At 41.0% G+C, this 24,218-nt stretch overlaps 2 protein-coding genes across 9 annotated transcripts in view; one reads left to right on the top strand and one right to left on the bottom strand.

Annotated features, from left to right (window-relative positions):
• Positions 1–523: 523 nt before the first annotated feature.
• LOC310914858 (UPF0235 protein) lies at positions 524–3,172 on the top strand (the record flags this gene model as incomplete). Of its 2 annotated transcripts, XM_083871317.1 has the most annotated exons (4): positions 524–595; positions 676–793; positions 1,595–1,722; positions 2,895–3,172. In XM_083871317.1, 4 exons carry the CDS (start codon positions 524–526, stop codon positions 3,000–3,002), a joined length of 426 nt encoding a protein of 141 aa, XP_083727443.1. In that variant the 3' UTR covers positions 3,003–3,172. The 2 variants fall into 2 exon arrangements, 1 of the variants encoding a protein (XP_083727443.1); XR_014591111.1 differs by lacking the exons at positions 524–595; positions 676–793; positions 1,595–1,722 and adding an exon at positions 2,610–2,718 and having other exon boundaries at positions 2,895–3,007.
• Positions 3,173–19,861: 16,689 nt separating this feature from the next.
• Positions 19,862–24,218, bottom strand: part of RAMAC (RNA guanine-7 methyltransferase activating subunit) — a gene marked incomplete at its 5' end in the record, with an annotated part of 125,048 nt that continues 120,691 nt past the window's right edge. Inside the window, 3 exons of one of the 7 annotated variants that reach the window (XM_083871366.1) lie at positions 19,862–20,987; positions 22,564–22,738; positions 24,046–24,103. In XM_083871366.1, the coding sequence (XP_083727492.1) occupies positions 20,798–20,987; positions 22,564–22,730 (357 nt within the window). In that variant the 3' untranslated portion in view covers positions 19,862–20,797. The other 6 variants (XM_083871367.1, XM_083871370.1, XM_083871371.1 and 3 more) reach the window with 6 other exon arrangements.

The following is a 24,218-nucleotide window of genomic DNA, read 5'->3' as shown; positions in this document are numbered from 1 at the left end:
TTCATGCAACTGGTGTATGTATAGAGTATTCAGTGTCTTGCAGTACCATGTAGTAACAGAATGGCTTCGTGTACAAAGACCTGTACCTTCCCCCACGTTATACTGAAGTAACAAATTGAGAATGTGGGAGACAAAATAATACAATTTCCTCTCTTAGAGGGAGGTCACGCAGCTTTGGGGTGTCCAAAGGCCGTGTGTAGAACAAGTGTGTGTCAAACATCCAGCTTTGTGCTAACTCTGCCAGCGCTCCCCTGTCCCGAGACAGGGATGGGGGCCGGGCCCGGAACTCTCCCCTCGCCGCGTTGGTGCTGGGGGAACCAGCACGGGCACGGGGCTGTGTGTGCAGGGCCGGGTGCGGGCACAGGGCTGTGTGCGGGCACAGGGCGAAGGCTGTGCCGGAGGAACCGCTGCGGGCACAGGGCTGTGTGGGGGCTCAGGGCAGGCCCCGGCCCGGCCGAGCGGAGCGCAGCGCGCAGGCGCCTCGGGGCGGGCCCGCTGCGGTTCCGGAAGCGCCGCCCCGGCCATGCCGAGCCTCGCCCGGTTCCTGCGAGTGCGGGCGGCTCCGGTGCGGGGCGGCGGGGCCATGCCCGGGAAGGTGCGGGCAGGGCCAGGAGAGGGAAGGGAGCGCAGGGGCGGGTGGTGCCCGCGGTGACCGCGCCTGTTGCTCTGTTTCAGGGAAAAGCAGCCGCCAAGGGCCCCCCGGAGGCGGCGGGACCGGTGGTGGCGGCGGGCGGCGGCTCCGTGAGGGTGACGGTGCGCGCCAAGCCCGGCGCCCGCTGCAGCGCCGTCACAGGTGGGTCTGGGGCCGGGGCACCGCCGCACCCTGAGGAACAGGGGCCGAGGGAGGGAAGGCAGAAAATCCCACCCGAAAACGAAAGCGCGGAGTTGGGCTCTCCGGGAGTAGCTGGCTCGCGTCCCCCCCGTGTAGCGCTGGGTGGCGCGGTGAGCACGGGGTGAATCCTCATCCTGAATCCTTCCGTTTGGCATCTGTGGGTTCGTGCAGGCTCTTCGTGTCTCAAGGGTCTGTGCGGTTTTATTATGGCTATAAAAGTTGGATCTAATAAAACGTGTTCCCCCTCTACACGCCTGGGCCTGCACACTTTGGAGCCGCTTTCCCATCCCCATGTGCCGGACCCGCGGGCTGTGGCGGTGTCCGGGCCCCTTGAGGTGCACAGGGAATTTACTGACAGCAGTAACCCTCTGAGCAGACTGATCTAACAACCGGCTTTGGGGCTGGGGGTAACGCGATTTGAGTCGTGTTACACAGTGCCGAGTAGGACAACACCTGCCACAGGAAGGGGCGATTGAGGGAAGCTCAGAGCAGTGCCCCACACGTTGTGAGAAGGCTGGTACCTCATCACTGCACCCTGCTACAGCATGGAGACTTCACTGCTTGTACTGTCAGGAGTTTATGTTTGACTGTACTGGCCGACAGTCCAGGGAATTTGTGAAATGTGAAAACGCCATCACCTGCTAATCTATACGTTTACTTGGTTCTAAAGTGCTTTAGAAAGCATAAGCATTAATTTTTAGGAAATTATTATTAGATGTTTTGAATGTTTTGAGCATAAAACCCTCCAACTGTTTGTTGTAGATGTGACGGCTGAGGCAGTGGGTGTGGCTATTGCTGCACCTCCATCGGAAGGGGAGGCAAATGCGGAGCTCTGTCGTTACCTCTCTAAGGTGCTCGAAGTGAAGAAGAGTGAGGTTATTTTAGAGAAGGTACTTCCTTTTTCTCCTTTCAGTTTTGCCCTACTGCATTTGAAATTCAAGATTTTGACACTTATACATTGAGTACAGGGAGCTACTCCAAGTTGAGTCTGACTCTTCAAAAAGTTTAGTTGAGTTAGTGGAATGATTCACTGAGAACAAACTTAGTGTAGGAAGAACTATGGCTGATCTTGAGAACTTCTGATCAGAAGAGTTATTATAATGTTCTGCAAATCTCTGTAGTTCATGTTTTCTGTATTCTTCAAAGATTCTCATTTTCATGTCAAATGAGTTCACAAAATGTGTTCTGCTGAGAATGTGCGTTTTATTAATAACTTTTGACTTAAAAAAACCAAAACTTTTGTATTTGAATCAAAAGGTTTTGACATTTAACTGTCACACATAAGCAAGAGCATATGTAAGCACTTGGGTTGTGGCTGGGCCTCAGGAGTTTCTCTGTACTAGAATTTACGTCTCTTGACTTGGGTGAGCAGAAACTCTTTGATTTATTCATTGCCCTGAATAAATAATTTGTTTTATTAATTCATTGTACTTGAAGTCAGTCTTTCCAGCCATTTCCATTTATAGTTCATGAGCATATGAGCACAATGAAAAATGATGCTTTTTATTTTTATCTGTTGGTTTAATGGAGTGGTTGTAGAAGTCTTTTAAAGAGCAGTGGTAAAGGATAAGATGACCAAGGAATTGAGCACTGTGTTGTGAAAAGGTAGAGACAAAATTATGTGAGTCTTGTTTTTCCTGAATCATGGGCAAACTGCTTAATTTGTTTATCAGCATTTTATATAAATAGCACTGTTTTCTTACCTTGAAGGGTGACTCTCTGAAATACAGGTTTTTTCTGTGTTTGTCTAAACCAGGGGGGTAAATCACGGGACAAAGTGGTGAAGATTTTGGTATCAGCGACACCAGATGAGATTTTAGAAAAACTGAAAAAAGAAGCTTCCAGCTGACCTAGAACAAGAGCAGGAACCAGGAAAAAGCATCTTGGTATATGGACTGATATTCTTTCTCACTTAGTGTGGTGCTGTGGAGAATATGGGTAATGACTGGAGGAAGATATTTCTTTCCCCCATCCCCTTGTTAATGTAGGTGCTGTACAGTTGAAGTTTTTCTGTAGGTTTGGTTAGAAAACTGAGACTCTGTATCTGCTTCTGTCACTACAGACTTCCTTCTGCTCTGGAGAGTTTCCTCTGGGTAAGATTTGTCCTCTTCCTGTTCCCTACACAAATGGTTTAGGAAATGTTTTTCTTAGTGAAGCAAACCTTGGTTAACAAAGTGAGAGGCTTGGACTGACAGCCTTCCATGTGGGAAGTGAAAATGACAGATCTGGATGGCAGAGACATAAAGGAGACTGTTCTCTCTGATATCTCACAGCAGGCACTGTGTGCAGCTTTTCACTGTGAGCACATAGAGATATCTAAAATAAATGTCTTTGAAGCCAGCGTGGTGGTGTTGATCACACAGATAAACTGAAAGTAGAATCACCTGAACAACTGAAAGAAAACCAGAAGTTTTCAATATGAAAATCCAGTGCAGAACCCGGTCATTGCACATGTGGGGTCACTTTGTAAAAGTCTGTAAATAGTTTCCTTAAAATTAGAGATATGGTCATATATATCTTTGCCAATTGTATGTCACCTGTAATGACTTTTTAATAAAAGGGGCAAAAAGTAGAATCAAACTTTGTTTTGTGTTTATATTTTTAACAAAGAAAAAGCTTGTTTCCTAGAAGTCTCTTCATAGAATGCTACTTTTAAACAGCCTTTTTTTACATTCTTTCTTTGGTTTAAAAATGAGTAGTAATGCAACCCCTAGAGAACTGAGCAGAGTCATTTGTAGAAAAGAACAAAAAGTCTGAAACAAAATGGGCAACTATACTCCAGTTTCAGGGCTGATGAAAAAAAGTTTAACTTCTCTATTTATCATGCTTCAGAGATCAGAGTAAGATTTAACTGACATTTCCCAAAAATGTGTGTGATACCACACGTTTCTGGGAGGAGTTTGTTTTTTCCTCTGCATCACTGCTGATATCTGGTGTCTCATTGTCCTGTACTTGCCCTATGGTTGTCATGTTAAAAAGGAACTAATGGCTAAAGCAAAAAAGATGAACTATTCTGAAGGTTTGTGTAAGGTTTGTCACAATTCTCCTGGAAATCAATGTTATGACTGCACAAGCATTTATGCAGATGCATTGCCAGATTGATGCAGGCTTCATCACTCATAATTTAGGTTTTTCATGGGCAAAAATCCTTCGCTTTAGGGCACTCTTTCAGTGTCCTGGTTTCCTAAATATTGCAACGGTTGCTTTTGGTGTTAGAGACTGGTGTTTGTCAAGATGACAGCTCCTTCAAGGTTGTTCATTTTAAAGACGTTATGAAAAATGTTACTTTCTGGAGAAATAAATCTAACTTCTGAATTCTGTTTGTTTAATGGTTTGTACCTGAGCCCCTTATTTTCTCAGGCATTTGGGTAGCCATACATTCCCTCAGTCCTCTTTCCTTACTTATCTTTTCAGGCTGATTTTGTTTTACTGTTCCATCAGTTTTGGTTCACCCCTCCCTGCTGTTAGATCTGCTCTTGCCCAGCAGAGGGATGCCGTGTCTTGTGGAAAAATTAAGGCAAGGCAAACCAAGACAAAGTGTTACTGGTTTGTTGTTGGGGTTTTTTCTTCTTCCTAAACTTCTTATCATAAGCAGAAAACAGAAATAAAAAGACTGAGAAATTCCGTATTTATAAATTACATTTGGAATTGGATACAGACACAGTCTCTGAAGTACATTGATCTTCAGTGATGATTACCTAAAATAGGCAATTTAGTTTTTCAGTGCCCTCTCTGTCTTGTCAACATGTTCTGCCTAGGCTTTACTGGCTTCTGCGTTGGCTTCTTCACCTTTCCTGAACACCTTCAGCTGCCATTCTGCATCTGTTGTTCTTGATCAATGAAAGTAACTTGAATTCCTGATAGTGTGGCACATGAAGCCTTTACATGTTGAGAACGTACAATTTATGGAGTATGAGTAACCAAAATGATTTTAGAATGGTTGTGTAAGTAACACTGGGGTGTTGCCATATAGAATCATATTTGACAGCCTCTTATATCAATGTTTTTTGTGCTGTCTTCCAATCATATCCTTAATACCTTGGTTGTGGATTTATGTAACCTGGTGAAATGTCTGGGAGGGAGGAACTGCTGGTGCATGGTATATCAAAAGGGGTAGAGAAGAGCTAAGAAACTTGTGTGACCAAATAATGCCAAAACTGTGACTTAAGCCTAGCTCCTGCAAGTCTTGCATTGAAATCCTAACCTGTCAACTGTCTCTTCATGAACACAGTAAAATGTCTTTCATTCTGTTGAAAAAATTGTGGTAGCAAATATCCCTTACTCCAGCAGAGTATGCTTTAATAGAGCAGAGCTTTGTGACATTGTGGGAAGTTTCTTCCAAGAATTTCAAAACACTTCACAAATCCATGCTCAAGATAAATTCTTATTCCTGGATCAATTTAAAAACAGTGTGGTGCCAGTTGCTGCATAACTTTTACCTGTCGGTACCTGCTTTATCCATGTGCATTAAGCTACATGATTACTCAGCTATTGAAATCAAACACTGTCCTCTTTCCCTAATGCACAGTCTGACCAATTTCAGTAAAATCCATCTAATGGTGATTTAATATCTGACTGCTTGAAGACGTGCACAGTCAGTGCAATTTTTAGGTGTAATTAAGTTATTTAAACATTAGCAAAATAGAAGTTATCTGAATAGATTCTATGCCAGTCTTATGGCATAGAAGGGTCTTAGTCTTTCATCCACTCAGTTATATTTATTTTCTAAAATCCAGCTTTGAAAGTCAGTTTCATTGTAGTAGTGTAATATGCTAATTAAGGGTATTTAATTATACCCTCTGAAACTGCCTCTTTGTTCTTTTTCTTTCAATCCACTCCATTTATCATCTGCAGCACATTCCTATCTTCCCTTTTAGTCCCAAGTGTTTCTAAACCCTCTTTTCTTCAGGTATCATCAGTCTAAATAATCCTGGATAATTGACAACTTTGTCAATAACTGGCAGCAGCAATTTAGCAGAAAGCATAGTTTAATATCTTCCTGCTTCCAGCTTCCAGGAAGATAAATACACCTGATCTTCCTGCTCAGTACTTCACATCTCATTCTTGTTTCCCTTCTCATAATGTTTATTTGATTGTGTCAAACTTGAACCAGATGAGCTTTAAAATTTTTTCTGTATTACTTCTACCTACTTCTACTGTATTCCTTTCTTAATGTTTTAGTCTTTATCTTGGGAGGATGATTCATTGCCATATCAATGGATTTAAAAATGGGCTCCCTTGTCTCCTTTGGGGAACACAGTGCTTTATCCTCCTGGAAAACCTGGTTGTTACTCCCTAGGAAGGGGCTGCACTTGAGGCAAAGTGCTCTTAATACAACTGATACACAATAAAAAAAGCTGCTGATGAAATGAAATGTTTGCCTGAAAGGAGGAGTCTGGTACTTCTCTGAGATACTGGGAATTTGTTTCTTCCTGGTCCCTTATATACTGGTTTCTCAAGTAATTGTTACTGAGCTGTGATAAATTTTCTTTCATCTATAAATGCTGCATTTATTTGTTCTTTCAAGAGCTGGGGAGGTTAGAGTGATGAAGTATGTGCTGTGCCATCTTACTACAGCCTGAGGGTAAGTTTTTGGAATATTGTTTAAATAACATTCTGAGTTTCCATATCTGAAGTATGGCAGGTGAAAAAGGAAATATATTGAGTATCAGTTCAGCAGTTGATCACTATAGAAATGTGCTGTAAAGAGAGCAGTTAGCCCAAGGAAAAAAGAACAAATAACAGACGGTCAAACCTTCATTTCATGCTGCTCAGATGAAGCAGTTGTTGGCCTTAAGAGAATAACTGGGCTTACAAATTATAATTCTGGCGTGATTGTCATTAAGTTGATTTTTTCCTAACACCTTGTAGGTGCAGTGCCTGTGGGAAGGGCTGCAGCAATGCTGTCACTTTGGCCAGCTTCTGTTGCTGTAATGCTTTGCAAATCAGGATGCACTGAGGCATAATTTATAAAAATATTCAAAGCTCTCAACATGTGTTAGGACATACTTTGTGCCCAGCTGTCTGACAGGGGCATTGCCAAGTTGAATTTTATAAAACAAGCTATTTGTGTGGAACCTTTTTTCACCAGTGCTACTTTCCATAGCTTCTCTTAAAATCTGTGAAGTTCTTTGCCTCCTTTCTGATGTTCAGAACATCTGTGGGGTTACATTTGGTGGGGGTATCAGCACACATGGTAAGCCACCTTCCTACCACATCTGGGCACTCTTGCAGCCTCTCACCTTCAGTTCTGCTGCTGCTGTTGCAGGTCAGTGCCCTCCAGCAGGACCAGGCTCTCTGGGGTTGTTTCTGCTCTCTATTTGTCATATCAGTGTTACTGCTGATGCTTATCTGCTTAGATGCCACTGCATTTCTTTTTCAGGTTTTTGGGCCTGACAGCCCTTAGAGATGCATTCATTGAGGAGGGAGGGACAAGATCTTGTGATACAATCTTTACAATCAGAGGGCAAACCTGTCCCTTCCAGTGAGGCCCTGTGGCAGCTCTTTGTAGCCTCCTGGCATTTGCCCTTTAATGAAATGTCTCCTTGTGTCTCCAGTAAATCTGACAGCAATCAGGCAGCATGTATGTGAGGTCATGTTCCTGCTATGAGGAAAGATTGCTGGTAGCTACTCAGATACACTTCTGAGCAGGCAATTTTCTTCAGTTTCTTAACTGCCTTTTTACAATGGAAGTCCATAGTGTTACTAATAAACTTGATAGGTTTCTGGGTTTTGAGGAGATTGTTCTTTTTTGTTTGAAAAACCTGATTAAGCTCATCACTGACTGAATATAAATGCTAATACAGAGAGTGAACCAGCCAGGCAAATTGCACTTGGCTAATTTTACTTAATGAGAATGTCTGATTCTGTTCAGTCACTTCCTCGCTGAGTTCAGGTTTGGCTGCTAAAGCAGACTCAGGAGCTTTTTGTTAAATATTTTTGAAGATGATCAGCTTATAATGATGTTCACAAAGTCTGTGACTTCTGTTTGCTGTGATTGCTGTGACATATCAGAATTTTTTTTTCCTTTATTTAATACCATGCTGGACAATATTTCTGGCAGAAGGTAAATGAAAAAATAGAACATCTGAAAACATTAATTTGACAATAGCTGCTATTAAATTGTGAGGATGTGAGGCAAGGCCTGTCTTTCAGTAGTCAAGTACCTATGTGTGTAAAAGCAGAAAAGGTGGAAGATCTATTTCAACACTATTTTCAGTAGTCTGAAAAGAATATAAATCCTAAATACACAAAAACAAGCAAAGTGACCCTGTCAGAGGAGGTGTTGATACAATAAATTTTAGGCACTTAAAGACAAAAAGAGTGTTTAATACCAGAGCTTGCCATAAGCCATTCTGCCAGCTTTATGGGGCTACCTTTGCCAATCTGAATTTGAAGGAGGTTTTTTTTCACTGATCTTGCTGTAAGGTAGGCCTCCACAGGAAAGCTATAGAAAACCTTTGGTTTCTCAGCTGCATATAATTCCTGCTCTCTTCAGTGAACTGACTTGGTCTTTTTACCTGGGGAGAAATTTAGTGAAGTGCTCAGGTTTAACACATTTGGAGTTCCAAACTTAAATAAGCAAATCCTGTTAGCTCATTTTCAGGACTTAGTGATTTTCAGGCTGGGTTTTAGGCTTTGCCCTGTGATTATCCAATGTTACCTTGACCAGACCATCTGAGGAAACAGACCTTATTTGTGTTACTCATGGTTTCATGTAATAGGTTAACTCCTCAAATCAAAAAATAAAGAAAACAAAACATGATGGGGAAGCATGGAGTAATTTTGTTGAAGGGTAATTTATTGGGCTAGGAGCAATTTTACTTTGCTTGTGGGCTTTGCAGACTTGTCCTGCATGTCCTTCTAAACTCTGCTGGGAGGGAAGATACACAGAATAGAGAGTGTGATAGACTTGATGTTTTATAGCACCTCCTCTGCTGTTTCGCACTTAAGTCAGAATGGGGAGAAAAAAAACTGTCAGTTTTTCAAAGACTGCAAATCTAATTATTTGCAATATTAGTTTCACAGTTATTTCTTACTGGCAGTCTGTGAATCTAGGTGGTAAAAGGATATTACCTATGGACTTCTTAGTGTGACTCCTGAGTCCTGCCCATCTGAAATCTTCCTACAGGAAAGATTCATCTTCTGAAATGATAGCTTCATGTGAGGGCCATTGATGTGAAATATAAAAAGAGCATCTATAGATGTGTTTTTTGTTGAGAGCTGTGTGGGTTAAAATACAAATTCAGATGACAAAAATGATCAACTGCTCATAAGTAGTTAATCTTCTGCCTTCCCATCTTAGTTAGGTAAATTGATTCTATAAAGGCAGCTACATCTTGCCAATGTTTTTTTGTGTTGGTGGCTGAACTATTACCCCTCACAGCAAGGCAGGGCTAACACTTTGTAATTGCTGTGAGAGGCTGGCACATCTCCTTGGCACCAGGGTTGGCCAACTGCAGCTCCCAGGTCTTGTGTTATGTGCTGAGCTTTGTCCAAAGTGTTGTGAGATCTCCCACAGGTTCACCTGACGCTGAATTGGCAGCCCTGGGAGCCCAACCTCCAGCCTTTGGTACCAGGAGGAGCTGCTGCCTGAAATGCTCAGCCAGGTTAGTGGATATGGTGAGTTGGCTCTGCAGGGGAAGAGAACTCTGGACTGTATTAAAAAATGTTTCAAAATATGCAACATGCTCTTCTGTGTCAGAAAAGAAAGTATTAAGACACTAATTAAAGATAAATTTTAACTTGGAAAAATTCATGGCCATCATTTGCACCTTCCATCTCTGAATTTCAGACTTAGCCCTTCTGCTGCATGGATTGTCACTGCTGGAAAAAGTGCGAATAACAAAGAGGATGACACTTCACGGTTTAAGTGAAATCACTTGAGAATGGTTAAATCAGGTTTTCTGATTAACTGACTCACTTGATAGTGTAGTGCATGAGAGACTGAATCAAACACTTATTTCCCTTTGCTCTGCTGTCTGTGAGCAGCGTCGAGCAGAGGAGACACCCGTCTGTCTCCAGATTATATGCTTTCTCCACAAAGGAGCCTTTGGTCTACAGCTACATGCTTGTTCAGTTTTAGAGGATAAATACAGCCCACAGTTTTAGAGGATAAATAAATATCTGACTTCTTAGTTGCAACAAAAAAGAGTTACTGGAGGCAGGTTTGGCAGCAGAGAATAAGCTATCAAGGCTGTTGCAAATGTTGGATTGGCAGCTGAGGAGATAACTATATTTAAGGGGTTTAGAGAAGGATTTGTCCTAAACAATAAAGTTTGAGCCAATTGTAGAGAGTAGGACTGCTGGTTATCCTATATGTCTTGTTTGTCCATTTTCATGAGGGAAAGAATCTTTTCAAAAGAAAAATGTCAGACTTCTAAAGTAAGAAAGTAAGAGCACACACACAAGGTATAGCAAGCTCTGTGTTTTCTCCCTTTTCTCTAGTCTTTTCTGTTTATAATAACCTATAAATTCTCATTCTAGATTAAGTGGGGGTTCTTGGAGATGCACATTCCTTTGTTCCTTTGGTAAAGCTCAAAATCTCTTGTTGCCCCTGTAGTACAAATAGTAATATGAGCATAATCAAGGTTGTATTTGTTTTGTGATTATTCTGAGCACTGGAGAATAACAGCAATTATAATACCATTAAATAGTAATGGAAAAAGATTTAAGAGTGGATCATGAGACTCCTGGAAGGAGATGAAAGTCTTACTCAGTTTTCTTCAGTACTGATTGCATTCCTCTCCTTTATGGCAAAAAGAGGAACCTAAAATGATTTCCGGAATGGTAGAGGTTAAGAATGCCACGTAAGGGACAGGATTGTGTGGGAAAAACTTAACAGAAATTAATTCAGTTTCAATAATTAGTTTCCTGTAAATTGAGCAGTGCTCAGAGGAATAAAGTGTGAAGAAAACAATTCTTCCATATCCTTCCACACCTCTCACCATGCAATCTGATTGCTTTATAAATCTATGCAGCTGCTGTTTTCTTGGAGCGTGTGGATGTGAAAGCAGTATGTGAAATGGCTCTATGACCCAGATCTTTGCTCCTTGAAACAATACTCATTCCCTACACCATGATTTGTACAAGGCAGTGTAAGGTGGTATTTGTCTCCAGCCTTCTTTCATAATGTGTTCACAGTGTACAGCTCCTGCCACATGCTTGAAACTTTGTGTAATTCAAGGGATAAGGACACTGTCCATCTGGAAGCCAGGTAATAGAATTTTGTGATAACTCTTGATGGCAGGATCTCTCAGGGCCAGAGGTGTCTGGATAGTTTCTGTGCTTTGCATGCAGGATAGACCAGCTCCAAGGAGCCTTGCAGCAGCTATGAGGCCATTGCCTTGCCCTTGCTTTGGGCTGGGTATGTTTCAGGGAAAACCAGATTTCTTTTGTGTAGTTTAGTCTGTCTGCTTTGTGATGTGTGAGCCACAATGTGTACATTGGGCCCTGATTATACAGTGCCTCTGTGGCTGTTGCAGTGTTGACAGTGTTCATTTGTGAGGGAGAGATGATATTCATGACCCTGGTTAATGATCCTCTAACACACTGTGCTTCCAGTCCAAACTGGAAGACAGCATCCAAGGAGGAGGACAGGCTATGCATGATAAATACTTCTCCCACTGCACAGTCAGAGTAGGCTCACTCACAAATGTGAAAAATGGAAACTCGTTTTCCTTGAGCTTTTCAATTTCTTGTTAATACCTTTCACAGAGAAAATAATGCTTTTTGTCAAAATCATTATTTAAAGCCATCTAAATTTGAAAGCTCTTTGAAAGTTACAAACGTGAATTAAAATACCCATTTTATTTGTTTCTTCAGTATATGATCTTTGGTTTATTCCTTTATTTCCTTCTGTGTGTAGTGAAGTTTCCTGACAAGGACTCAATGAAGAAGATTTATAAACTGAGATTAGTGTAATCACATTCTGGCCTGTATCAGTATTCAGGATGTATTGCTTATCCTAATCTGAAGTGATGTGTTAATTTGACTTGGAAATTGAGTAATATGTGGACACAGATTTACACTGATCTGTAGTTATGATTTTATTTAATGAATTAAATAAAACCATAACTACAGTTCAGTGATTCTGCTGTAGTGTTTTGCTAGTTAAAACAGAAGGCCCTGCTGTTAGTGCATGGGAATCTGCAGTTTGTCAGCTGCTGTTCCCCAACTGTGCTGAGCCCAGCTCTGCCTGCAGGCTGGCACTGTCACAGTGTGGCACTGCCCACCCCGCTTGTGATGCAGATGTTACACACACGAGATCCTTCATGTGTTATAACATTTGTTTAGGCTCTCAGCAGGCTGCAGTGGACCGACTGCTCATATATAAATATATCTGTTATGCTCATAGAAAAAAAAAAAAAAAGTGGTTTATTTAGAGCTCAATCCATAGGAATTCAAATAAATTCTGCTCTTTGGACCCTTTTCTTGTTTTTAGATCTGTAGTGTTCTCCACCCTGTCTGTATTAAGCCAGGTAACTCCCAGTGAGGTGTCAGTGATTTTTATTACCTACAGTAATTTTCTTTGTTTAATAACCTCCTCTCAGCTTTTGAAACTGAGGCACTCTTGTGTAATTTACTGAGATTGTCATATTAAACTCCACTTGTCTCTTGCAAGCAATGGTAGGGGTGCTCCATAGAGATGTTGGTAGGTGCTGTAAGGATCCCGAACTCAGCTGGGATCTCTGAATAAGCTGCTTTTTATCCCAAGTGGTGCAGACAAAAATACTACCAAGTCACTGCCACACAATGTTCCACAATGAAGCTGTCCCAAAATAACCAATCCATAGCTGATGATAAACAGTGTAGTGGATGAAGAGCTCTCAGGCTTAAAGCTATTGTTGAGAGAAGGAATTGGCAATGAGCTCCAGGGGTTCAAAGAACAGCTTGCAAAGGGAATCCTGAAAGTTTCTATACTAGCAGCAGAAAATGTGGAGAATCTGAGAAGATTTTCAGGGCCATGCCTTGGTTGGCATAATATAGACAGGTTTCCACCTTTTCAAACGTAGTGTGGGGGGTGTGATGGGAAGAGACAGGAGCAGTTCATCAGCCCATGTTCCTGGCACTGCTGTGTGCATTATGTGCAGCAAAAGTGGAGTTCAGCCAGAGAGCAGCTGAGTGTGTGGACAGCTTTGAATCCAAAGTCACGACAGGACCTGCTGGGATGTCTAGGATCCTCCCCCAGACCATTAATGAGAAATAGATGCCAGATGGAGGAATTCTTTTGCCAACAGGCTGTGATGCCATCTTTGTCTTCCAGTTCTCATCAATTAGAGATGAGTTTTAAATGGATTTTTATTTTACCTTTAGTTATATGATTTCTCTGCTACTAAGGACACTGACCTTTCAGTAGGCTCTTCTAGAATTAAACTTTATTTCTTATAAGAGAGTTTTCTTGCAATGGCTGATCTATTACTCTCTTCATTCACCAGTACATCCCCTCTTCCATCATGGCTGACTCATCCATCCCTCCCCTCACCAATGTATTTTCTTTTCCTGTAGGTGTAAAGAATAACTTTACCTTTTAGATTTTTTGAAACTCAGATGTTTAACTATGTAATTTTAGTTGTTTGCATTAACATTTTTGCATCCACTTGGGTTTTTTAACAAAAAAACAAGCACTGTAATACTTCTAAGGCTGGAATTTTGCTCATCTTTGCTGTGACTGTATGGTGTGTGTGAGAATGTTTATAAAATCAATTAAATATACATGAATAGCACATTCAATACAGTAACTGTCACAAGTTTTATTGATGTGAAATCGAGTTTGAGTAGCTTGTCCTGTTGTTTTTAATTCACCTCTATATAATTCAGTGTTAACTGTCAAGTTGGACTACCCACACCTCTTAGCTATGATGAGGCTGTCTTTATGCTATTTAAATTTTTAAAGCCTTTTCTACTATTACCCACAGGAATAGAATCACTTACTGCAGGTCTAGCTTTGAGAGCTTCCTAGGCTGCAGAATCCCATAGATAGATAGATAGATATAGATATCTGCTATATAACTATGAAGTGACATAAAGGCACTGTTTAAAACAAGTCACTGCCTTCGTAGTATCTTTTGCTTTACTTAAAGAAGTATTTTAAAATTAACAAATAAATTAATTTGTTCACCAGAATGTGAACATTCTAATACATTGTATTGCAACATACAGACCCCAGCTGAGATTTATACACCATGCCTATACTTTATATGGAGTAGCTGCTCCCTGGTAGCTTTTGTAGCCAAAATGCAGAGCACAGAACAGAAAAACAGAGCAGAGAACCACAGTTTTACAGATGGAAGCTGAGACACAAAAGCATTAAATGTGATTTGCAGCTGAGTATATAACACACATGTCTGGTTCTATTTTTGAAAACATCCTTTTCACTTTCTTTTTAGTTCTGGAAGAATGACTGGAACTGTGGCAAAATTGTCTTTTTAGAATTTTAAAGTAGCTTTAAGAGTTCTTGTCTTCAGAAGTGCTCAGAATATGAGAAGCTAGTAAAACAGCTATATCTGAAATAAGTGGCCTGGTGCCAGGAAGTCACAGGGATAGGAAGGCAAGAGTTACAACAGTATCAGATTTAAAAAAACATTTTTAGGTCAGTAGCAAGAATATGTCTAGTGCAGGTGCGGAGATAAGTAAGATTAAGCTTAGCTTTTATTATCTAGCACTAAATCCATTTTGTCTCCAAGAACTAAAATCCTACTGGGTGGGGTCTGAAGAGCTTCTTCAATTGGATTTACCCAGACTGCAGGATATGTGATAAACAGTGATTTGTTTATTGTCCCTTGGATCTGTCCACCTTACTTAAAGGACTTAAGCCATGCCAGTGTAATGAGCCAGCTGCTTAACTGCTTCCAGATTCTGCATTCTGCCAGCTTGTTCTATGACAGGGGGATCCCTGGAGTCTGTGGAGGAAGGAATTTGTTTTGTTTTTGGGTTTTTTTTTTATTTGGTTGGTTTTTGTTTCCCACCCTCCAGGCTGTGATGTGCCCATAAAGTCACCTGGTGACTGGCAGTCAAATCTCAGCTCTCCTTTGCAGGATACATGGGGAAGCAGCCATGAAAGAATCCTTTAGCTCAGCCATGCTCCTTCCCTTCATTTCCAGCCCTGTAACACCTCTCCACTCCCATTTTCTCTGAGAACATAAAAGTAAATTACTCCTTCTGATGGAAGTATCCTCTGAGCCGCCAGCCTGGAGAAATAGGATTTGCCCATGTTGGCAATTTAAGGTAAAGCTCCTTTCCATCCTTACAGCAGTTTAGCTGGGGTTTACAGGAGCATATGTGTACCCCAGGCTTGATGCTCCCTCTGCTCACTTCAGAGCTTGTGTTTCAAGTGTGTGGCTTGTAAATGAGTAATATGAGCTTGATCTGAGGAGAATGTGTGTCCCCATAGAGCCCTTGCACTAAAGATCTAAACTCCAGAGGTTTTGTATGCTGTATTTAACTGCTCATACCATTAAAACCACTGAAGCAGTATTCTTAAATGCACTTTGGTTTAGGTCTCAGTGGCCTTCATAAATCAAGATGACATGATGACTGAAAACCAGGCCTTTGTTGTGGAAAAAATAATTTTCTTCTTACGTAAAAGGAATATCTAATCATTTGGGACTGGTTGCTTTTGGGAATTATTACTGTAATTTTGTTTTTCTTGAGCACACTTTCAATAGAAAAATGTATCATTTCAAGGAATTTTTTCAGAAACAAGCTTCAGGCATGGCTCTGGACAAAAGGCATCCACTTTCTAATAATGCTAAACCTGGCCAAAAGCTGTGTAAAATGTCTTTATTACATAGTTAGACTTTTAACTTTTACCTTGGCAATATTGATTATAATCTTAAGTATTTAATTTATGTGGATATATAAAGACCATATTGCCTTTCCTCACACAGAACAAAAGCAAGAAAAAGCTTAGTGTCTTAGTCATTCTTTTAACATGTAACATGTTTTCATTTGAAGATTCTGCTTGAATCCTTGAAGATTGTTTATTTCATGGATGAGATTGAGCATTAATTATTTTTCATAGTTCTGTAACAAATAATGAAGTTATTTTCATGACTTATGTAATTTCTTGGCTAGATAAGGTTTTTCCTTCAAACAATGAGCAGAAGCAGTTTTGACCCTTGTTATTGAGACACCTTTTATTAATGAAGCAAAGTTTGAATTATATAATACACAACAAAAACCCCCAAAATCAAAAGGGAGCACATACTTGGGGGGGAAATCCAGCTGCTGGATTTATTTTAATCAAATAAGATTTGATTAAAAAAAAAAAAAGGATCTCTGTGTTAGAATAAAGACAACATTCATTTGTTTTTATGTTAGTCACAGATAACACAGAATTTATGCATTGAGGATGGTGATATGATTTCTCCTGCTGTGTGTTTATTAGACTTGGAGTAAAACATAGATATTAGCAATTTCCACCACCTCTTGTAATAAATGTGCATTTTAACAGGGCAGGGTACTTAGTCAGGGGTGAGCTGTACAGAAATAACACTTTGGCATCGCTGTTTCACACAAGCAAATGAGGACTGACAACCACTAAGTGCAGTCCAGGCTTTCTGAAGAAAAATATAGGCCATGGTAAACACAAAAATACATTCCAGCCTGCAGGGCCTAATCGAAAAATAAGCCTCTTGAGAGGCAAGATCACTGTGCACCACCACAGCACAGATGCCACTGACTCTCCTGGCAGTGCTGGAGCCATTGGACTCAGTTTTGATCTCTAGATTTACCTCTGTATTTCTCAAATCAGGCTGCATTTTTCCTAGGTGCTTTCAGGAAAACCTTATCTGCCCTATAATCTTGCTTAGCTTCTGGGCATTAGAGCATCAGTGCCGTGCATAATTCAAGCAGGGTTATGTAGCTCTCTTCTAACGTTCAGGGACAAGGGGACAGATTATAGCAATTTTTCCTGATTGGCAAATGAAAGGCAAAGGAGATGCAGTTGTGCCAAATTGCTCCCAAGTTGGTCAGCACCTGCAGTGGGGAGCAGTCCTGTTTTCCCTTCCTCCTTGCTTGATGTTCATACTCCTCTTGTTTGAACCTTAGAGAAGGTGTGACAGCACAGTTCCACCAGCCAGAAAAAATCCCCATGTTGTGTGATTCAGAGATTTTTGTTTCACTTGAGGAATAGGGGTGGTGGCAGATAAAAACTTTTTTTTATTTTGACACAAAAAGCTTTCCTCTTCCAACATCTCAGTATGAAGCAATTGTGGACATGTTCCTTGGTTAAGCAGAATATTTATCGTCAAATTAATATGAATTTAAATATATTCAAATGTATAACTGCCACAATATATTAAAATATATTTAAACAGTAGGTTAAATATATTCCTTGTTCCAGGAGTTGAATGTTGATTATATTTATATTGCAAATGACATTTGTCTACCCGGTCTAAAATCTCTACCAGAGAGCTTCTTGAACATAGTTCAGCTTCTAACTAACCTTTCACAGCACATCTGCACATTTCTGTTCCCAGCTGCACAGACAGAATAAAATAGATTTTGAATAGCACTGAAAACTTATAAAACTGGATCTCACAAATCACTGTGAGATTTTTTTGTAGTGTGCACATTCTTTTGCATTCAAGTTTCTAGGGGCTTAGCTTTGATTTGAAAGCCTTTAGCATTTTTTAAAATGCTATTATGAAATTGTATAAAAGCTATTGATTTTTCTTAGTTATTTGCCACAGTACCTGTAATATAGCGTGATTATTCTTCAGTATCAATTAACAATCCATGGAAAATCGCTCTGTGTATTCAGGAATGGATTTAGAGCTGCTGCAAAGCCCTATTCAGAACTTTGCATTCATACTCTTGGTAACATGGCAGTCATTTTTTAATACATAACACTTTTGTTTTATTCATGATAATAATGATGTCTGAGCAAATGTCAGATGGAAGAGATCTCCTAAAGTCAGAATCCAGACACTGAATTCTAATGTTTACACTGCAATCTCCAGCATAGTTAAAGCAAATAATTTCTGTAGTGTTTGAAGTTGCAAATATTAAAGTTATCCAGCTTCAGTTTTATCACCTGTAACAAACTGTAATTGCAGGCAATATTCAACTGGTTTTATTTAGCTTGACAGAGACAGTAAACTGGACTTTATCATAAATCAAATTAATCTAAGATGAAAATTAGGTAATATATTTTGAATTTTATTTATCTTTCTGTCTGGTGCATGTATTTAACAATGTATTCCTCTCCCCCACCTCCCCAAATTAGAATCTTGCCATAATTGTTCCAAGGAAAAGTTTTGAAAGTAATAAAAACCCTTAAAGTTGAATTGAGAGCTCTGCTGGTAAGGCATATGGCCATCATGAATATAAAAACACAAACTTGGAAGCTGCACTGGCCTGTCTCTCTCCTGATCTCAATCAAGAAACTCAGAATAAGAGAGCCAAGACCATGAAATGTGTGATTCTAATCCATAATTTCATAATCCATAATTTCCTAGACTATGCTGGTCTATCTGCTTCTACAGTTCACCCACAATGCTGAAGATTGAATTTGCCATTTTCTGGAATACTACACCAGCTAGCATTTTTTTGGCATGCTTTGCTGCCCAGCCAGCGAAGTGGGATTCATGATGCTGTCATGAAGACAGGGAGAGAGCTGCAAAAGAATTTGGGAAGACCTTAGAGCACCTTCCTTAGAAGAGGTGCTCTTCTCTTCCTAAGAGACCTTAGAGTACTGGAGAGGGACTTTAACAAAGACATGTAGTGACAGGACAAGGGGGAAGGGCTTCAAACTGAAAGAGGGCAGCTTTAGATGATACTGGGAAGAAATTCTTTCCTGCAGAGGTGGCACACATTGCTCAGAGAAACTGTGGATGCCTCATCCCTGGAAGTGTTCAAGGCCAGGTTTGACTTTGAGCAACCTGTCTAATGGAAGATATAGCAGGGGTTGGAACTAAATGGTCTTTGAGGTCCCTTCCCCCTCAAACCCTTCTAAGGACTCTATTCACTAGCTGAAAGATAATCAAAATAATGAACAGTTATTGAGCTTGAGGAAAGCAACAGATGAAACGGATCTGTTCTTTCTGCTGGGTTTCATTTCAACCTGAGATGCTACTCCAGATGGTGTGGAAGAACATCCTGGCACAGCCCGATTTCCGTGGCATAGCTGGCAGTGTCAGCTCTTTGCAGGAAGAGATGCACTCCCTTCTTGGAGGGGGAGCCTGGGGTATTTGGCACTTTGCACATGAATCTGAATTAAATGGGAATTCCACCTAGGGTACATACTTGCAGGTTCTCCACAGCAAATATAAGAACTTCACATGATCTTGTATCTCCTTTTGTAAAGGTTCCACTGTATTAATGACGAGTGCATTTCATCCAGTAGAACTCCTTAGTGGAAAAACAAACCTCTTGTGAAAAGATTTCTAACTGAATTCGAGGCAAATAGTTCAGGGAGTAGGATATTAAAACCTGTATCAGAGCTAACAGCATTATGTGAAAAGCAGAAAACAAACACTTAAGCAGGTAGGTGAAGACACTTGTGTATCACAGCCTATGTAGAAGCTACATGCAGTCACTGATTCTGTGTAAACACCCTTTAGCTCTTAAAAATATCTGATGAGCTGAGGGACTCTGCTTTTGACTTCTGTACTTTGTCTTTAAATCAAGATGCACTAATTTGTGCTCCTTATCACATAATGCCATGACTTTTACAGCAGTCAGCAGGGTTGGGGCCCTGTTTCTGCACAGCAGCTGAAGAAAATGTCAAGTACAAAGACACGCACTGCTCCCTTGATACAAATTAGCTGATCACGTAAATGGGGAAACAGGGAACTCTGACCCTATTAGAGCAGAACGTGGATTGTGGATTAATACTTCAGACTTCTAATTAATCACAACATGTCTCATCCTTCTGATTGCAGCTGAGTAGGCCATTCTTCCAACTTAAGCCCACAGCTGTCCAGTATTAGCACTTATCTGCCAGTCCAGCTCCTTGTCCAGCTGAGACAATGTTGCAATCCTGAATGTCTCAAAAGCAGGTTTCAGAAATACTCAGAAACATCCTTACATGTGAACTATACTTTTATTGTGTGAATGCTTAAAAAACCCCATAAATCTTAAATTCTAAGAACTGAGTAACACTCTGCACTGTTTATGCTCTTTTCCCATACAGAAAAAAGTACAGACCAGTACTGATCATAGTTGTTTTTTTCTATAACATGCACAAAGTATTTCAAACAAACTACAATAGCATCGAAGTTTTACAGCTTCACTGAAATGGAAATTCCAAAATTTATTACGCACACACCGAATTTATTTGAAGATGACATAGATTAATCTAAGTTTGATATTACTTCTCAGGTAAAACTTATATATCACTGAACTCCTACAAGAAGATACATATTTAACTACTTTTTTTAAAATCCAACTTTTAGACCACGTTTTAAGAGGAATACTGCAAATACATTGAAGCCATTGAGTCAATATTTTATGCCGACCCCATATTTCAGTAATAGGATCTCTCGTCTCAGTTTTAAGGCATCTGAAATTCAAACCAAACTGAGCTGCTCACTGTCAAAAGCCAAACTAAGACATTCTCTCCACAGAAAGACACAGTATATTATTTTCAAACAGAGCTATCTTAAGGCAATGTGCCACTGCTACAGGCTGCATACAAACCACAGGTATCCTATCCTCCCCTCACCTGTTTTGGTTTCTAAAATCTAACACAGAGAAATCTCAGTGATGGAAGAAAAAATCTGCACAATACATACTCAGACAAAAGAAGGAGATGAAAATTTAATCTAAAATCTACAGACTCTAAACAAACTCCATGTAATACGCTTTTATTATTCATAAAAGGAGTTCCCTTTTTTTTTCACACTACAGAGAAACAGCACTGGACTGTAACACTGATTTTTCAGTTATCTATAAAACGGTGGAACAAATAAGAAAACTAAAAGCTAATTGAATTTGTTACATCACTGGACTACAAGGATCTCAGTAGGGATGGTAACGAGGCCCTGGGTTGTAGGAGTTGTAGCCATACTGTCCGTAGTGGGATTGGTAGGATTGTCCTTGTCTATGCTGCTGGTAGTTGTTACCCCAGCCTCTATCTGCCCTCTGATTAGATCTGTAGTCACCTTGCCAGTTGTATCTGTCCCCTCTAAAATATCTGCCATCTTGAAACCTGCAATGAGAAGACACAGCAAAGTCTGACATAAATTATATCAAGTCTAAAATAATGAATTATAATGAACTCTTATATTTGGCAGCTTTCGTGAAAACTGTCATGTAACTGTTAATACACTCAAATATTTATATGTTTACATGACAAACTCATGAAAACACACCTGCAGTCATCTGAGATCACTCATTAATTTCTTACCCAACACAACATTTGGACAGTCTGTTTCCTAACAAAGCATTCCTGGGCATTAGGTGAACTTCTGCAAGTTTTGAGAGAGACTCAAACAGACCATAAATCTAAAAATCAACCTCAAGGCACATTTGTAGTGCATCAAAGCCAGGTTCCATCCAGCAGCTTCATGGCTGAAAGGTTTGGCAAAGCAGGATTCAGTGCAGTTACAGCTGCCTAACAGCACTGAGTCCTGGAATTTGAATATTCCCTAAAATACATACTACTGCTAAAACTCTGCTACCACAGTCCCACACTCAAGACACTGTACCTTATCAGTGGTATTTAGCCATTGTTCAGTCTAAATTTTGTCTTTTCAGACCTATCTCAATTCCTATCAATGCCTGAGCTGCCTCATGGTCATTTTGTTTGCAAATGGTGTGGTTCTGACAAACAACATTTGCAAAAGGTTCACTTTGTGACCATAGTGTAGGTGTAGGAGTTCATCAGTTCAAGGAGCCACAAAGTTTTTAAGAACATCTTAAACAATCACCTGTTTTTAGTCTGTGATTCTGTGTTTAACTTAATTATAACCTTCGAAGGTGAGAAAAAGTTACAATGTTGAAGTTACAATGTTGTCCTCCTTTTCTTCAGATAGGCACAAATCCTATTTAGATATTTAGCTAAGGAGGTTTCCCAATTGTTGGCTGGACTGAGTTTATATGAAAGGCTGATGTTAGTATTCCGAAATGTACTATATGCTGTAATTGTTGTTTTTCAGTCGCTCAAAAATCTGTCCAAAATTCAGTAAAAAGCTGCCATTACATCTTGAAGAAATAATTCAAAGTATTTTGCTTTGGCAGGTAATGCTGTACTTGCCAGATAGACTGGATGATTGATTTTACAGTCACTTCTACTGAATAAAAGAAATACAGGCTAATCTTAAAAAGTACAGCAAATACTTAGCTTACAAATGAATGTTTTCTAGACAGCTAGTAACAGATAATCACACTAGTAGTTTGTTGCTTTGCACATCTTTCTGCCAGTTATCATCCAACGTAAGATAGGCTGCTTAGTTTTGCAGAAATCTCATCGTTCCCCTCTGGAAAATGTTTCTGGCTGAGCAATAACAAACCCCAGGGCAATGGGTTCAGTGGTTCCAGCTCATTCTTTACTAAAATGCAAGTAATTTAGTACTTGTATACACAATTCAAGGACTTTGCCAATCAATACAGAGAAAATGTAAAAACTCATTACTTTTCAGAGAAGACTATTATTTCTCTTAAACATAGTTATCTACAAAGTAACAAGGAAATACTTCACTGAACAGAACAGACTCCTCTTCTGAAATCAACTACCATTTAACTGTATTTGTGAAATTACCAGGATTAAAAAGAAAAACCAGTACCGATCTCTGTTTCTCTGGTTGCCACCAGATCTGTTTCTCCATTCTTCAATGATAGGAGGGGGATCTGCAGGGCGTTTTAGATATTCCTGGTATTCTTCATCATCCGATGTGAATCGATGAGCAAACATCTCTTCATAATTTGGGGGCATGTCAGCCAAGGAAGCCATCCTGAAAACTTTAAACATGAACACAACAAAAGTGGCTTTAGCAATGTATGAAGACTCTCATCATAATAGCTACCAAAATCCATGTAGTGAAAATGAAGGACAAGGAAAAGTCACACTTAACACAGCTGTTGGGTCTTGGGAAGACAGCATAGATGCCTCACAGAAAAAAAGTATTTCAGAACGTGTTCCCCATCTACTCCTGACACTGACTTTTGACAGGAGAAAAATTCCTACAACCAACTTCAAAAGTTTGCTAAGGTAGAATATCATGCAAAGCCTACAGATACACATAACCACCAAGACAGGCAAAATAATCAGATTTATTCACAGTAATTTATGTGTTAATAACTTGATTCAGGGAAAGGTCAGCACCTGAGAGGATGCTAAATTACTTCATAATACGCCTGTCTGATGGGATCTGTGTTTCTTAGTTTCCTTATTTTTGTATATATGCATTTGCCATTCAGATGTTGGTGTTACCTGGTACTTCCATCAGCAAAATCTGGTCTTAATAGCAAATCAGAAAGTCTCTAAGCCCACTGTTTTAACAAGCCCCGCATATTTTAGAGCATTTACAATATCTGGCTCTGGATTTTCCAGAATAAGCCCTTCTGATGTCTCCCAAAGATTTTCTGGCAGGACCCCAAGAGCTAAAATATCCAAAATATAGACCCTCAATGGCCAAGGGCGCTGTGCCCACGAGCAGCCCGGGCCCCAGGTGAGTGGGGCATTCTCAGGAATCCCTGCAGGGCTCCTGCGGCCCTGGCTCCCCTTCGGCAGCCTCAGACATGGTGTCTGCAGCCTCCAGAGCCCCGGGCAGCCTTTCCCCCGCCGGCGATGCTCCCGCAGGCAGGTGTAGGAGTTATTCCTGCAGGATGCAGGCATAACTCATCCTTTCCTCTGCCAGGAGCTAACCTCGTTAGTTTTTTTATTACGGGCGGTCTCCAAGGAACTTCGCTCCTCAGGTCTGTGGCAGGCGGGGTGAGGGCGGCGGGGGCAGCGCTGCCCTGGGGACCCGCCGCTGCAGCTTCTCCCCTCAGTTTATCCCGGTAATATCACATCCATCCCGTTAATACCATATCCATCCCGCGGGGGCCGGGCCGGGGACACCCTCCTGCACCCAGGGCCAGGCAGAGAGCGAGCAGGGGGCTGGCTCCCCTCACAGCGGGCCGGACCGAGCTGAGGGAGGACGCGGGGGTCGCTCCCGCTCCCTCCTCCCTCACGGCCTCCCTTCCCTTCCCTGCCCCGCAGCCCGCCCGCCGCGCCTCACAGCCCCTCACACCCCTCACAGCCCCTCACCCCTCACCGCCCTCACCGCGCCTCAGCCGCCGGAGCCGCCGCCGCGATCCCGCCTCTTCCGGGCCGGGCCCCGCCGCTTCCCGCGCCGGGGAGGGACAGGGACACCGGGGAGGGACAGGGACACACCAGGGAGGGACAGGGGACAGCAGGGAGGGACAGGGACACACCGGGGAGGGACAGGGGACACAG

The sequence above is a fragment of the Zosterops lateralis genome, assembly GCF_965231275.1.
Source record: "Zosterops lateralis genome assembly, chromosome: 13".
NCBI classification, from domain to species: domain Eukaryota; kingdom Metazoa; phylum Chordata; class Aves; order Passeriformes; family Zosteropidae; genus Zosterops; species Zosterops lateralis.
This window is presented reverse-complemented; position numbering and strand designations above follow the sequence as displayed.